The following is a 16,244-nucleotide window of genomic DNA, read 5'->3' on the forward strand; positions in this document are numbered from 1 at the left end:
AGGAACATTAAAAAGGGTAATTAAAAGGACAGGTGGCACAGTGGTAAAAATGCCTGTCTCTCTGCGTCCCAACTTCTTTTGGAGTGTGTTGCAGCCATGAGCCATCAAAATAAAATAAAATAAAAACCTTGAAAATCTTATCTACTTTTGACAGTTAAATAAAGGTTAAAGAGAATTACACATCCTAAAAATGTAAAAAAAAAATCTGGATTTGGTGTTGTATTACAGATATGTATTATTGAGCTATTGAATGATTTGTGCGGCTCGATTGAATAGGGTGGATTGAGGGCTTAAGACCTTAATGAGAATAGAGACCTGACATACTTTAATGTCCATGTGCCAGTTTCAGTTGTTGCCCTAGAACTATCTGTTCAATCAGCAATACTGATGACAAAATTGTTTTGTAAACTTAGTTACCAGATCTGAATAGATAGCAGTGAAAAGATCATCGGAGAGTCTCGTGTTGCTCTCTTCTTTGTCAAGTTTTCTCTCACGCCCTTCTCCTCTGTATAAATACTGAATCTGGAAGAATCTGCAAGACAGGAAGGTGAAGTTACTCATCAAGATTTTGTGCATTCCAAAAGGTAACATCTCTATTCTTTAAGATGTTTTAACATGTGATATGATAACACGTTTATTTAACCATTTTTATTTTTAAAAAGACTAAATTGTGTCTTCAAATATATTCATATCAGATGAAATTTCTATTTTCTAACGGTTTGTCGTCTTTAGTTTGTCTCAGGATGATCAGGCTGCTCCAGGTATTGTGTTTCGCTGGCGTCCTTCTACAGTGTGAAGGCCAGATTCCCGAGGCCTGCCGTTTTAGCCCTTCGTACAAACTGGCAGGTTAGTGGATACATATTACACTCTCTGTATATACACTGCAAAAATCATCATCTTAATCACGATTTGTCTTGTTTTCCAGTAAATATTAGCTAATATTAATATGATCTAAATATTTTAATATTTTTAATATTTATTTTAATATTTTAAATACTTAAAAAAGGACAAGTTTATTTGATAAGCAAAATTGCATGATATACAGATGACAGTACCTGTCAAAAGTTAATACAAAATACAGGAAAAAACTTAATATTGTGAAATATTATTACAAATGTCAATACATATAAAAATGTAATTTTTTTCCTGTACTCTCAGAAAAAAAGGTACAAAAGCTGTCACTGGGACAGTACCCTCAAAGGTACATATTGGTACCAAAATTATACATATTAGTAACTAAATGTACATATTGCAACCTTTTTAATGGGTACCGTCCCTGAGAGTGTAACACAAAACTGAATTTTCAGCAGCCATTATTCCTTGTCAAAAAAACATTTATTATTAATGCTGCTTATCATTTTTGTGAAAGCCATGATTCAAACATTTGTGCATGGTAAGATTAAAAACAGAGAGAGAAATTAATACTTTTATTCATCAAGGAGGCATTATCAAAAGTGACAGTGAAGACATTTATAATGTTACAAAATATAAGCGCTTTAATACATTTTATACATAAATGCAAATAAATGCTGTTCGTTGAACTTTCTACTCGCCAAAAAGATCCTGAAAAATGCAGCAGAATTTCCACAAAATTATTAAGCAGAGCAACTTTTAACATAATAAAAATAAGACGACGAATAAATTAGCTTCATTTTATGAAGGATCATGTGACTCTGAAGACTGGAGTAATGATGCTGAAAATTCAGCTTCGATCACAGGAATAAATTACATTTGAAAATATATTCAAATAGAAAACTAATAATATTTCACCATATTACTGTTTGTATTTACGATTAAATAAATGTAGTTTTTTTAAAGGTTATGTTTCCAAATTTTTGACAGGTTCTGTATATCTTTTGTTGTTTATTCTTACACCACAAGTAAATGTAAAAAAACATTTTTTGCAGTGAGATAATAAAGATTATCTTATACAATTTTAACATGTAACTTGTTTTAAGGATGCATTGATATTTTTTCTAGAAAACAAAAGACGTACAAAATGAATACAGAATTGAGAGTAACAGAATATTTATAAATCTTTCAGAAAATGCCGATATAAATGTGACTTGTGGGACCGATCAGATGTTTTTAAGAGTTCTCCTGTGTCCGATGTATTTTGCTGGATACAACGAATCTCTAATGGCCCTCAATGGTAAGTTTACCAACACAGCCTGCCGTGGAGTAGCAGACTGGACTGTCACTCCTCCCGTCTTGATGTTTAACTTCTCGATCTCTCAGGATGCGCTCACCCTTTGTGGCAACAATATGAACGTAAGAGCTTTTCACGTTAAAGCAATCAACTTTTTTAAAACTTTGAATGCCGCAGATTTCTAAAATGTGTGTGTGGCATGTTTGTTGGTTAGATCACAAGTCAAGTGGGCTCAGGACTATTCTCAGAGTTCTCCCAAGTTCAGACCGTTAATGTCTCCGGATTAATCAATTCCTATGATCCCAGCATTAGTGCGATCACTTACAGGCAACAACTGATGTACCAGTTTTCATGTCTGTATCCGCTACAGTATATAGTCAACAACACCGAGCTCAGCGTGTGAGTATAAGTTGCAAGAAACTGTTTCTATGATGAGGTTTCTGTGCTGTAACTTTCATGACAAAAGTGTGTCTTCGTGCCAACAGGTCAGGAGTGAGTCTAGCTGTGAAGGACAACAACGGCACCTTCATCAGTACTCTAAGCATGGGTCTTTTCAGCGTAAGGATCTTTTCATTAAATGACACTTACACTTGAGTCAGTAAATGCAACTTTCTTGACATCCTCCCTTTCTTTTGGATGTTTTTTTAGACTGCCAACTATAGTACCAAACTCCAGATACCAGGATCTGGGGTGCAGTTGAAAACTCGCATATTTGTGAGGGTCAAGGCAACAAATCTCACAAACAAGTAAGACTGCTACTCTCCAGTGTTTATTTTAGTCAGGGTTGGGAAGGTTACTTTTAGGTTACTACACTACAGATTACAAAATACGTGCTTTGAAACGTAGTTTGTAATGTATTTCATTAGATTACACAAATTTTGTAAATATAAATATTTTAGAATACGTTGCACTCTAAAAAAAATTGTGCTATATGGCACTAAAAGTGGTTATTGGCTTGTAATCATAGAGGAACCAATTTTGGTGCTATATCACCATATCTTTAAATGTGCTCTACAGCACCTTTGTCAAATGGTGCTATGTAGAACACTTAAGAGGTGCCATATCACACTTTATTTCTTCATCAAAAATGGGGCTAAACAGCACCAACAGTGGTTCTTTGGCTTGTAAAAACTTTTATAGGGGCTTAAAAGGTTCATTGTACGGCAGTGGCGCTATATGGCCACCCAAAAGAACCACTAAAAAAAACGCTGAAGAACCATACAGGGGCTTAACAGGTTCTGTATATGGTAGCAGTGCTATAGCACCTCAGTCATCCCAAAGAACCACTGGAGAACCGCTGAAGCACCAAGATTTGGTGCTATACAGCACTTAAAGTGGTTCCCCTATGATTACGAGCCAAAGAACCACTTTTAGAACTATATAGCACCTTTTTTTAGAGTGTGGATCACTAATACGGTTTGTAACACAATGCATATTATTTTAAACAACATCAGTTTTCCACAATATTTCTAGAAGTAATCCTTGCAGAAATCGTGGAAAAATTTAAATAAAAATATTGATGTTGAAGAAGACAACACGATGCATGTGCAAACTTTTCGGATTGGATGAACAGGGTAAATTGTACTCATCTTGTCTTCTGGGAAACATGTAGTTCTGAAGGGCAGTTCTAAATGAAAAAAAAAAAATATGATCTTGAAACAAAATAAGAAAGATTTACACATCATCCTGTTCAAAAGTTTTCACCCCTGCTCTTAATGCATTGTGTTTCATGGAAGCTTGTTTCCGCCACTAAATATAAAATTAAAAAAGGTAATTGCGACTTTTTATCCTACAATTGCGAGATTTAAACTTGCAATTGCTTGTTATGAAGTCAGAATTGTGAGATAAAAAGTTGCAATTATCTAAACAAATGACTTGGATCATCCAGGTGACGAGTTAAGATTCAAGGGTATGTATATTTTTGAATGTGGCAATTTGTATAAATTCAGTCATTTTGTCTTGTAGAGTATATGTAAACATTTCAAAGTAATTCAAAGTAATTCATATTCACAGTAATCCCTTTTGGTAATATACTTTTTGGGTGTAACTGTAATTTTAAAATTTTAAATGTAACTGTAATAAAAACAGTTACTCAAATTTTGTATTTTTAAACCATAACTTAGTTACATGTATTTCGTTACTCCCCAACCAACAAAAATATCTATTAATATTTTCAATTCGCTTTTATTTTTATATTTTCAGTTTTTTTGTGCACCTTTTTTTATATTTCTTTTTATTTCAGTTTTAGAAATAGCTAAAAACTGTTTTAGTAAATTAAAACTTAAACTTATTCTTTTTTTTTCATTGAAGTTTTTCATCTAATATTTATATTTGATTTCAATTAATGTTTAGTTTTAATTAACAATGACAACATGAATGTATCTCTTGAATGCATAAAAATGTAAATGAACTGATTATACAATGACAGATCAATCAAATCTAATTCTCTGTCTTATTGTGTATTGTAAGGTTCAATGTGTTGCTGGACCGTTGCTATGCCACAACAAGCCCATATCCGGTCAGCAGCACCTCCTATGATCTTTTTGTTGGGTGAGTCATTTATAACAAAAGAGAGAGCAGTTAGGAAGACACTTTAATTCTCTTGTGAGAACTACATCTATTGTTGTTTATAGGTGTACTCGTGATGCCCAGACAATAATCGATGTGAATGGGCTATCCCAGGAAGCTCGCTTCAACTTTGAGGCTTTCCGCTTTGTGGAACACAAGAACCTGACCGTCTCCACTTTCTACCTGCATTGTGTTACCCGACTCTGTGAGAACTCCACTTGCTCTAACTTGATTCCGGTAACTAATCACACATATATAATTTGTTTATTTCAATTGTTTTAGTTAAATCTGCAGTCCGTAACTTTTTGCGCTCTAGCGGTTAATAAACAGAACTGCATGTGTCTTGCGGAAGAACATTGCAGCCGGAGCTACTTCTCTCTGTTTATGTCTACGGCGAGTCACGCAGGGACTGTGTTCCTCCGCAGCGCTTCCTACCAGACCGGACTAAAATAGTCCCAATATAAACACTTATTATAAGCGTACCATAATGATTCAGGGTAAGACAAAAACACGGTTTGGAAAATGGATTCATGTTGTACATTCTCATATCATTTTTGTAAATCTTGAACACAGAAAAAGTTACGGACAGCAGCTTTAAACTTTGTTTGGCTCGACTCATGTGTTTATGGGTGTGTGTGGATATTATCAGACCTTTATTGTGTGTGTGTGTGTGTGTGTGTGTTTTGTAGAAATGCTCAGGCGCAAGGAAGAAGAGAGAAGATTCTTCACAGAACAGCGCTAGTGATGCAGCCACTGTCTCCTCAGGACCAATCAAAACCAAAGTTGACATCGGTACAAAGAATCATCCTATATTTACTTATAAACGTCATTTATATAATATATAACTAAAGTTACTGTTTTAGTTATAAAATAATACAAAATTCTCTGTTATTTTTCCACAGGTGGCATTTCGCCCGCTAGACGTAAGAATTCTCTTTACCAACACCTCAATAAACACAATAAGAACCTTATTTAAATAGTTGTTTCATTATGTCGATGTGATTTGATTTAAATGTTTTCCCTCCTATGTATATCTAGTTTCCTCATCAGCATCCGTCCCTCAATTGACGTATGTTGGCATAGTCAGTGGCTTGCTGAGCTTCTTTCTACTTGACTGGTTCTCCACATCAGGACTTGCATGATGATCTACATCAGGATTTGGCAATTCTTTCGACCTCTTGATTGAACACAACAGTCTTAGAAGATCTCTCACATGGTACAAAACGTGAGAAAGTATATGTGTCAGCTATCAACACCTCTATTTTTCCATTTGGTAGATCGAATATTTTGTAATTTTTATCTTTTTTGTGCTATGTTCAATGATTTTCTATGAGAACAAGGGAAAAAAAGAAAATAAACATTTTCAGTATATAGTATACAAAATGCCTTTTTAAATTGAAAAGTCTATAATGCATGCAATACTGCTCTTTGGGGAAATATATGCACTATGTATGTAATAATTTAACATTTAAACTTGAATAAAAGTGTTAGAAACTGCATTTGTCCCCGGGAATCTTCATAGAATGCTAGGATTTCTTTCACTATAGTGAAATATTAAGCTATAGCAGCAGAAATATTTGCTCACATAACATTAAATAGGCTACAGACTAAATAATAATGTCTCTGTACACGATTGATACCATTGAAAAATACATACAATGACCAACTAACATTTAGTTATCTAAATCTAAGGAAGCAAAAATGATGAATTAGACCTATTATTGTTTTTCCTGTTTTATTTTGTCAGAGACCACAACATTACAAAAGCTGTTTTGTTGTGATTTCGACTTTATTTTCTTACAAAAAAATTATTTTTGTTTGTCAACCGCGTACATAGGACTATTTATTCGTAATTTCGGAACTGTAACCATGGAGATGTCAAGGTGCCGCAAAATAAATAAAAAATATATATAATATTTGTTACCTCCGCCAAAGGAAAAAAAGGGAGAATCCATTTATGAAAGGAACTGTCGAGAAAATATGTTATTATATCGAGAAAGCAAGACAATAATGCATGGCCTCTTAAGGCTTCCGTATTATTTAGACGAAATAGCCTAATTCAAGTGCACGTGAGAATATGAATGGCAACAAAGAAAACAATGTCCGAGCCAGAGATTAATATACGCATATAACTTACCATCATAGGCGATACAGGTAGGTCTTGTTTTTCGATAATTACTGTATCCATTTAATAAGAACAATTCATAGGCCTACCTATGAGTAGGCCTAGTTTAAGATCGAAAAGAGAGCCTGATTTTTTTATAGTTAGTTTATTACTTATTGTTAAATTGTTAGTCTAATAAATAGGCTACATTCTTTCCTGAAACCCAAACTATAAAGAGGCACGGCATTTAGACGCAAACAATCTCCACCAAGTTACATGTAAACTTGTGTCTGACAAAGACAGGCCTTTGGGAGGAAAAACATTATTTTTACTTCCCTTTTGTTAATTAATGGCAAAATTTATATTATGACTTTGTACCTTTCAAATCTAACAGGGAATTTTACCTTTTTTTTTTTTTCTTTTTTTTTTTTACAAACAACACATATGTCTTGTATAAGTTAGGCTATATGAATAATGTTTATGTCATGTAGGCTATGATTAATATACTAATTTGAAATATATTAATATGAACTTTTTTTTTGTGTAAATCTTACAAAATACACTGTTGGGTCATTCCGTGTCAACTCAAACAGAGGTCCCTGCTTTAAAATTTTTAATTTTGTTTATTTTGTTTTTCTTGAAAAAAGGCAAACATAAATAGTGATGAAAGCCAAAATATGAAATGTCTCAAATGTATATTTATTGGGTAAATTTTCACCTGACATTTGGAGCCTAATGTTGCCTTTTAATTTTAACCAAAATGGCAGAATCTGGCATCGTAAATGTTTATAATGTATATTGGTTTATAATAATTTTGTTTTTTAATAAGATTTTCCTAATAAATAGGCAAGAATAAACCTGGTGTCCTCCATGATTCCTGTTCATTCCGCCAACAAAGCACTTGAATGCGACAAGCTCGTAATCACGACTTCTGAAGTGGGAAGTAGGAAATTTCCGATAGCACGTGAAGGCAGCATAATTACAGGGTGTAAAAATGATTTTAGGAAGATGGTAGCATCATTATTTTATTTTTACACAGAGATTGGTAGGTATATTAGTAAAATCTGTTGACTTGAGCAATCTTTGTTGCATTATATGCCAATGGTAACAGTTAAAAAATCGGAAAAAAAGCACTTCTTGTGTTTTTTTGTATAAAGTTTGAATGCCTGTTACTCAAGTAGTAGGCAAATATATCTTAATATCCTTTTACATTCTGATTCTTAATAAACTTTTCTTTTGGTACCTCCATTTTAAAGACCCTCAATGGTTCTTTCCCAGAGATATGAAGATCTTAATTAAGATTACAAAAGAAAAGTTTATTAAGAATGTGAATCTGGAAGGATATTAAGATATATTGAATACTTTTAGAGTTACAAGCATGCAAACTTTGGAAAAACAATACGTATGACACTCAGACATCTATGCAATAGAGGTGATAGAGAAAAAATAGATACATTTTCTAGTATAAACATAATTCTTTCTTCAGAGACTCCTTTTTAAATATAAAAAGTATCAGCTGTGTGCAACATTACTCAGATTTGGTTTTCGACCACTGAAATTGACCAGTTTACTCATAGAGCCACATTAAGATCTCCATGTCTCTGGGAAAGAACCATTGAGGGTCTTTAAAATGGAGGTACCAAAAGAAAAGTTTGTTAAGGATCAGAATCTAAAAGGATATTAAAGGGGTGGTTGATTATGATTTCACTTTTTAAACTTTAGTTAGTGTGTAATGTTGCTGTTTGAGCATAAACAATATTTGCAAAGTTACAACGCTCAAATTTCAAAGCAAAGGGAGATATTTTCTTTTAAAGAAATTGGTTTTTAAGGACGACAACAAACGGGTGGTAGGGACTATACATTAACATTTATGCATATGGTAGACGCTTTTATCCGCTTTTATCCGCTTTTATCCAAAGCGACTTCCCTTATTACAGGGACAATCCCCCTGGAACAACATGGAGTAAAGTGCCTTGCTCAAGGTCACACTGGTGGTGACCGCTGGGATCGAACCAGCAACCTTCTGCGTATTAGTTCCATGGTTTAACCCACTGGACCACCATCTCACATACAAGCTTCCTCCCAGGTTAGTGACATCACTAGCCCTGAAATTTACATAAACCCCGCCCCCGGGAACACACAACAAAGGGGGTGAGGCTATGTTGAGAATTTATAGATTATCATGACAGAATATGCAAATAAATGACTTGAAGATAGTTAACTCCACATCAGCTATACATAAATTCATCAACTAACCATTCAGGAACATCTTGTGGCATTCCACATGTTGTCACTTCTTAGTGAATGTCTCCATCATTGTCCTACGGAGCCCCGCACATGATGTGCAAGAAAAAAAAAGTAAATCGTGTGCACAATTTACTAATTAGTTCCCTCGATTTATAAATCATGCGTACGATTTACTATTTAGTTTCCTCGATTTGTTAAATCATACGGACGATGTACTTAGTTCCCTCAATTTGCTAAACCGTCTAGGGATGCACCGGTTGACCGGCCAAAAACCGGAACCGGTTTCTTTGTATTTTTCTGCCGATTTATCCGGAAGTGCGCCCGCGTGCACATACGCCGTTCGCGAACATGTCACTTGTGTGTTACAAACGGAACATGGATAACTGAGCGAAGAGACGAGATACGCTGAAGGGAATGAAGAGCCGCTCTCCTGCGCGAGCTGAAGTTGCGCGAGCTTACCTCTCCGCCCTGCACAAGTGTAGATAGAGCGTTTGTTCAGCTCAGATTCTCACGTGTTGGATCTGATGAGAACGAAACAGACTAACTTGTGAAAAAGCCGAAATACTTCTTTTTGTAGCCTAAAGAAGAACATGCATGCATTTTAGAAATGAAATAGGCCTACTATCAGTTCTGTAGCCTATAGGATGATAATTTATATTTGGTAACACTTTAGAATAATGGTCATTAGTTAACATTAGTTAACTACATTAGTTAACATTAACAAAGATTAATAAACGCTTTATAAGTGCAGTTCATTATTAGTTAATGTTAATTTCAACATTTACTAATGAGAGATAACTGCATTATTAAAATCTTGTGAACATTAGTTAATGCACTGTGAACTAACATGAACAAACCATGAACAGCTGTATTTATATTAACTAACGTTAACAAATATGAACAAATACAGTAACAAATGTACTGCTCATAGTTAGTTCATGTTAGTTAATACATTAACTCATGTTAACTAATGACCATTATTCTAAAGTGTTACCTTTTATTTGACCTTAAAATTACATTGACTTAATTTGATTTAAAAAGCACCTGCTGTAGCATCTTAGTTTTTTTCGTTGCACTAAACATTATTTGATTTAACATTTTGGAACAATTATATACTTTGATTTTATTGAATTTCACTGGTAAAGATTTTTTTTCTTTACACTGAATTTAAAAACTAATGCTGATTTAAGTAACATCTTTGTTTGGATTGCAGAATATGCAGTTATTGCCTTTAATTTCGCCTTTAAGCCTTTTAATTTCCAATTAAATTTCCTGTTAATTTCAGATTGCGGACTTGTTTTCATTAGCATCCGAATATTAAATTGACTGGTTCCCATCTTCGAGTTAGCATTATTTTAAATATCTTTTTCCAAAATTATTTTTGAAAATAATTGACGCATTCTGACTTTGTATATTTCGATTATATCAATGCATGTAGGTCAAGAGGGCAAACATTCAGAAGTCACACTTCTGTGAATTTCAGCCCAAATAACTTTCCCACGGGTACACAAGTTCTTTGCACTTCATGAAAGTCTGTGGGGAGCTTGATGCGCTTTATCTAGTCCTTTGATACAGGAAAGAGTGACGAGACAGACACATGATCAGACAGCTCTGCGCCTCTCTCCAGTCTCACCGGAGCCCTTGTTCTGTGAGCGTGACCCTGTTTCACCTCCTCTATTCTGAGGCTCTTTGCACAAGATTTCAATAGTGGTGCATTGTATTTGAATGCATTGACAGAATTCAATTGTCATGTAATACAAGTCCAATTCAGTACTGCCTCTGTGATGTTCAATTGGTTTCAAGTGCCGTTCGTTTAATTCAATTCAAATTTATTTGTATAGCGCTTTTCACAATGCACATTGTTTCAAAGCAGCTTTAAGGAAAGTGCATTTTATAAATGTACATTGAAAAATGTTAGAAAGAGAATGTTAAAGAAAAATGTTAGAAAAAGTTAATCAATCATGTATTAATTTTAGGCCATAACAACGCTGGCATTGAGTCGTCTCTTCACAGGTGTCGAGTCGTCTCTTCACAGGTGTTGGGGCATCTGAAGTCTCCATGAGAGGCTGGATACAAACTGGAGCTGACGAACTAGTTACCTCGGGACTAGTGTCCCGAGATAACAACAGAAAAGCAGATGGGAAATAATTAGCATAGCTGCTGTTTAGAATATTAATGCTTTTGATCCGAATTAGCTGTAGTATAAAAGGTAATTATAATGTGAATGCTTGGCTAAAGAGATGCGTCTTTAATCTAGTTTTAAACTGGGACAGTGAGTCTGAACCTCGAACAATATCAGGAAGACTATTCCAGAGTTTAGAAACTAAATGTGAAAATGCCCTCCCTCCTTTAGTGGACTTAGATATCCTAGGAATGACACGAAGCCTCGAGTTTAGTGATCTTAAATAGCGCGATGGATTGTAGGGCGATAGAAGATCCGTTAAATACACTGGAGCTAAACCATTTAGGGCTTTATAGGTCAGTTACTGGGGCGCCGCTAAGGGAGGGAAAGTTAGGACGATTCTAAGGGCCCACGCACTTTTGGGGCCCCCAGAGATCGGTTTTATTAGTAGGCCTAGTAGTAATGTCTTAAAAAAGTATAAATTTATAATCTACCAAAGAGTCTACTGCAGGCTACTATACTTGTTGTAGCCATTAAGAAAATGTATTTAGTTTCATATTTATGTTTAAATATTATGTAATTTTTTTTATTTAATCTATGTTGATTATGAAAAGTGAACAGCATGAGTAAGAAAGGACACATAATAAGATGTCGGAAGACATGGAGTGGGTCAGAAATTATTTATTATGGCAAATCAGCATCGTCAGCCGACACTGACACAGAAAACTCTAGAGTTTATTAATAAACAATTAAAATGTCTCCTCGCTATTTTTGACACATTCATAATCATTATTTTGCTGGTTCTTTGTGGCAAGCTTCATGAGTGCGCAATAGGGTAAAAGCCTATATTACGCAGTGCTCATTTGGATATGGTTTAGAATTCTCTTCAATTAATAAAAGTGCTTAGTGGACGAATAGCTTAAATGACTAGTAGATTATAGAAAAAACTTTAGTAGGGGACAGCCCTACTTATTTCACATATTTTCGAACCAGCATATCACAAAGGGCATTCTGGGCTGAGCGAGCAGCGCTAAGCGGAAAGAGCGAGCTCGTTTAATAGGTCAGTATTAGATTTTGGATAGCTATCTTGGTTTGTATGTTTGATGTGGAATAGGTGCGGTAGGGGGCCCAACCTCATATTCTTTCATAGGGCCCAAAATTGCTAGCGGCGCGGCGCCCCTGGGTCAGTAGCAATACTTTGTAATTGATACGGAACTTAATAGGTAACCAGTGTAGAGATGATAAAATTGGTGTTATATGATCATATTTTCTTGACCTAGTAAGAACTATAGCAGCTGCGTTTTGGACCAACTGTAGCTTGTTTATTGAGGATGCAGGACAACCAGCTAATAAAGCATTACAGTAATCTAGTCTCGAGGTCATGAATGCATGAACTAACTTTTCTGCATCAGAAATAGATAGCATGTTACGTAGCTTAGCAATGTTTCTAAGGTGGAAAAATGCCGTTCTTGTAACATGAAATATGATTTTTGAAAGACAAGTTGCGGTCTAATATAACACCCAGGTCTTTTACTGTAGTGGATAAAGTGACAGGACATCCTTCCAAGTTAGAGTTGTATTGTGAGAGGTTTTGTGGGCAGTTTTTTGGACCAATAAGTAATACCTCCGTTTTATCTGAATTTAATAGCAGAAAATGACACGTCATCCAGTATTTAATATCTTCAACACACGCTGTCAGTTTAGATAATTTAGCGTTTTCATCTGGTCGTGATGAAATATATAATTGAGTGTCATCAGCATAACAGTGGAAATGAATTCCATGTTTTCTTATAATATTACCAAGTGGCAGCATATATATTGAGAATAGCAGAGGGCCTAACACGGATCCTTGCGGCACCCCATAGTCTACTGACGTTATCTTTGATTTTTCCCCATTTAGACAGACAAAATGGTAGCGGTCTGATAAGTATGATCTAAACCAGTTTAATGCCTGTCCCTGAACACCAGTGTAATTTTGAAGTCGATCTAAGAGTATTTTGAGATCTATAGTATCGAACGCAGCACTAAGATCGAGTTTAAATGGATGATGATACGATGTTGTGGTTTGTGTAAATATATAATGTGCATGTACTAATAATATGCCATTATAAGTACATGCATGTGATAAACCGCACTCTCTTCACTAGGTGGTGCTAGCGATCAGAAGTTTCATATTGTTCCTGACTAAAGTGCTCGGTAGCCATTTAAAAACAGCCATTTATTCTGACTAAATGAATTTTCTTGTGGTGCCATTAGCCAGCCATCACTGTCACGAATGTAGATTTATGGTGCAGTTGAGCTTAAAAGCAATTCTGTCTGGATTTGAGCCATGAACAAAGGTAGCAGATTTTCATATTGTGTGCTTCTTGTGTGTCTCACTTTCTTTGGTAGTCAGATGGAGTTGTAGCTCATCCAGGTATTCCATGCATGTAGAAGTGATTTACATATATCATATAAATCAGAGGGCACCATTTGTCACCATATACCACACCTTTGATATAGCAAGAAAAACGAACTCATGCATTGTAAACAGTTTTCTGTTTATTTAATCAGTTTTCATAAGATTTCTGATGATTTATAAAGTATCTTATCAGGTGTATCCAGCATTATTTTGCTTGTAGTACAGTATATCTACGACGTTAGTACATGCGTATTTCTCATATAAAGCAGTCACCGTCAGCTCATTTTACATATCCTTGATTCCTTGGTGACAAATTCCAAGATTGCATTACACACTTTTTGCATCTTCCTCCTTTCCTGGTTAAACATTTTTTTTTGTGGTGCTTTGAATTTTGGCTTTTTCAAAGTTTACAAATAATATTTTCAGGTAATCTCATTCATTCAGCAGCTTCTTCTCAACTTCAACATTTGTCACCATACACCATACTTTTGACACAGCAAGAAAAAATAACTTCTGCATTATAAACAGTTATTTATTAATCACTTTTCATAAGATTTCTATTTTATAAGGTATTTTATCAGGTGTATCCCCAAAACTTTTTTGTGGTGCTATGAATTTGGGATTTTTCAAAGTTTCATTATACATGTAATCTTTTCATTAGCTCCATAATTCAGCAACTTCTTAAAAAATAGATAATATTAGAAAAATTACCCTAACATCCACCTCTGGACATTGCATTTGCCATTTTCTTTAACCTTTTTTATCTTTTGGTATTTTTAATTTGGTAAATGATCTCTCATGTAACGTGTAAGTGCCATTTTCCATTTTGTGTGGGTAAGTTCGGAGCTCTGTTCAGTCATACTGGACATCCATTGAAGTGAAAATGTAGATGAAATCCAGCTGAAGAATAAACGATACTATCTGGATAAGAAACTCATGTTAATGCCAGGTGTAATGGAGACCGAAATGTCTTTCTTAAACCTAATCTATTTTAGTATAAATTATAACAAATGCAAGATATTGTATGTGGACTTTGATAATAGTCACTGTAGTCTCATTTCCATGTGTTTTTGGCTGCTGTTACTATCCTCAGTGGTAACAATCCCTCCACCCATTCATTGGGAGATTCCATCATTCTCCTCCATAAAGCCACCTCCTCTGCTGTAGAGTCCATCCAGTCCACCTGTACTCCATAACTCCTGCCTGTACAGCGAGATTGACTTATTAAATGCATATATATATATATATATATATTTGTGTTAATATGTATTTTATTATTGTTTCTAGATCTAAGAACACACAAAGATCCCAACATTGGACTGCACCTGTGCCCAGGCCGAGTCTCAGGCCTCCAAGCGAGTGATTGGCTAGACGGTCCCGGTCCCAAACAGTAAGCTCCACACAAGCCTCTTTTAGGTCCTCTGCCCTGAAGCCATCATACACCATAGTGTGATTAAACATGGGGTTGGTTGTTCTCTTCAGCACCCGAGTCTTCTGACGGCTCTTTTTGCTGGTGTCAGGGAGTACAAAGCTGTGTAAACAATTCAACAATGATTACTTAGTGGTAATATAATAATAATAATCATAAATAATAATCATTTTTATTTATAAAGCGCCTTTCCCAAGCTCAAGGTTGCTATACAAGGAGAAAAATACAGTGGCAAGAAAAAATATGCAAAACCCCTTGCAGAATCTGTGAAAATTTGAGTAATTTGTACAAAAATATCCATCTTTTCACACTGAGGACAACTGAGGGACTCAAACACAACTATTAAAAAAGTTTCAAACATTCACTGATGCTCCAGAAGAAAACATGATGCATTAAGAGCCGGGGGTGAAAACTTTTTGAGTTTGAAGATCAAGGTAAATTGTACTTAATTTGCCTTCCGGAAAACATGTAAGTATCTTCTGATGCTTCCGAAGGGCAGAACTAAATTATATATATATATATATATATTTAAACAAAATAAGAAAAATGTGGACATCATCCTGTTCAAAAGAATTGTAATGTATGAGTGAATGTTTGAACCTTTTTTTAAATAGTTGTGTTTGAGTCTTTCAATTGTCCTCAGTGTGAAAAGATGGATCTTAAAATCATACAGTCACTGCTGGAAAGGGTTCAAATATGCAAAATATGCTGGAAAACTAAAGAATTTGCAGGACCTGGAGGATTTTTCTGAAGAATGTTTAAAGCTACACTATGTAACTTTTCCGTCCACTAGAGGTCGCCTGTTCAAAACAAAGGCGTAGTTTGATGACGGCACGTTTGACCGCAGAATCTTGGGACATGTGGTCTTCACATCACAGCCGGTGGAAAAGAGTCAGGATAGGACTCGGGCAGAAATCATGTTCATGGATGCGATTATTAACATTACTGTAGTCTGAAGCAGAGCAGGACCGAGTGTTGTGGAGCTGAGCAAGGCCGCAGGAGCGATTGAAGATCGGGACTGTTATTATGGCATAGTCGCCGGTGGGACTTTTATTATGACACGGTTGCCGGCGCCACTTCCTCTTTTCCAGTCATGAGTGAGGTAACTCAACTCTGTTTATTGTATTAGATATATCTGAGTGTGTTGAAAAGGAAGTTTTGACGTTCGCTCGGCGGCTGCTATGACACTTGTTCACACTGCAGTGAGAGTAAAGTGTTTCACTG

The 16,244-nt window shown here is 35.2% G+C and overlaps 2 protein-coding genes across 4 annotated transcripts in view; one reads left to right on the forward strand and one right to left on the reverse strand.

The window, feature by feature from the left end:
- Positions 1-547: 547 nt before the first annotated feature.
- LOC307130455 (zona pellucida-like domain-containing protein 1) lies at positions 548-6,215 on the forward strand. The gene is made up of 11 exons (XM_079823424.1): positions 548-584; positions 733-846; positions 2,045-2,271; positions 2,364-2,548; positions 2,635-2,707; positions 2,798-2,895; positions 4,619-4,699; positions 4,783-4,954; positions 5,407-5,509; positions 5,620-5,640; positions 5,756-6,215. Exons 2-11 carry the CDS (start codon positions 744-746, stop codon positions 5,857-5,859), a joined length of 1,167 nt encoding a protein of 388 aa, XP_079679550.1. The 5' UTR covers positions 548-584; positions 733-743; the 3' UTR covers positions 5,860-6,215.
- Positions 6,216-13,711: 7,496 nt separating this feature from the next.
- Positions 13,712-16,244, reverse strand: part of sytl2b (synaptotagmin-like 2b) — a 31,923-nt gene continuing 29,390 nt past the window's right edge. For 2 of the 3 annotated variants that reach the window (XM_079823021.1, XM_079823022.1), the window contains exons 18-19: positions 14,917-15,122; positions 13,712-14,794 (exon numbers count right to left, since the gene is read on the reverse strand). In XM_079823021.1, the coding sequence (XP_079679147.1) occupies positions 14,646-14,794; positions 14,917-15,122 (355 nt within the window). In that variant the 3' untranslated portion in view covers positions 13,712-14,645. The remainder of the gene's footprint in view (positions 14,795-14,916; positions 15,123-16,244) is intronic. The other variant, XM_079823023.1, reaches the window with a different exon arrangement.

This window comes from Gobio gobio (genome assembly GCF_949357685.1).
Source record: "Gobio gobio genome assembly, chromosome: 8".
Classification (NCBI taxonomy): domain Eukaryota; kingdom Metazoa; phylum Chordata; class Actinopteri; order Cypriniformes; family Gobionidae; genus Gobio; species Gobio gobio.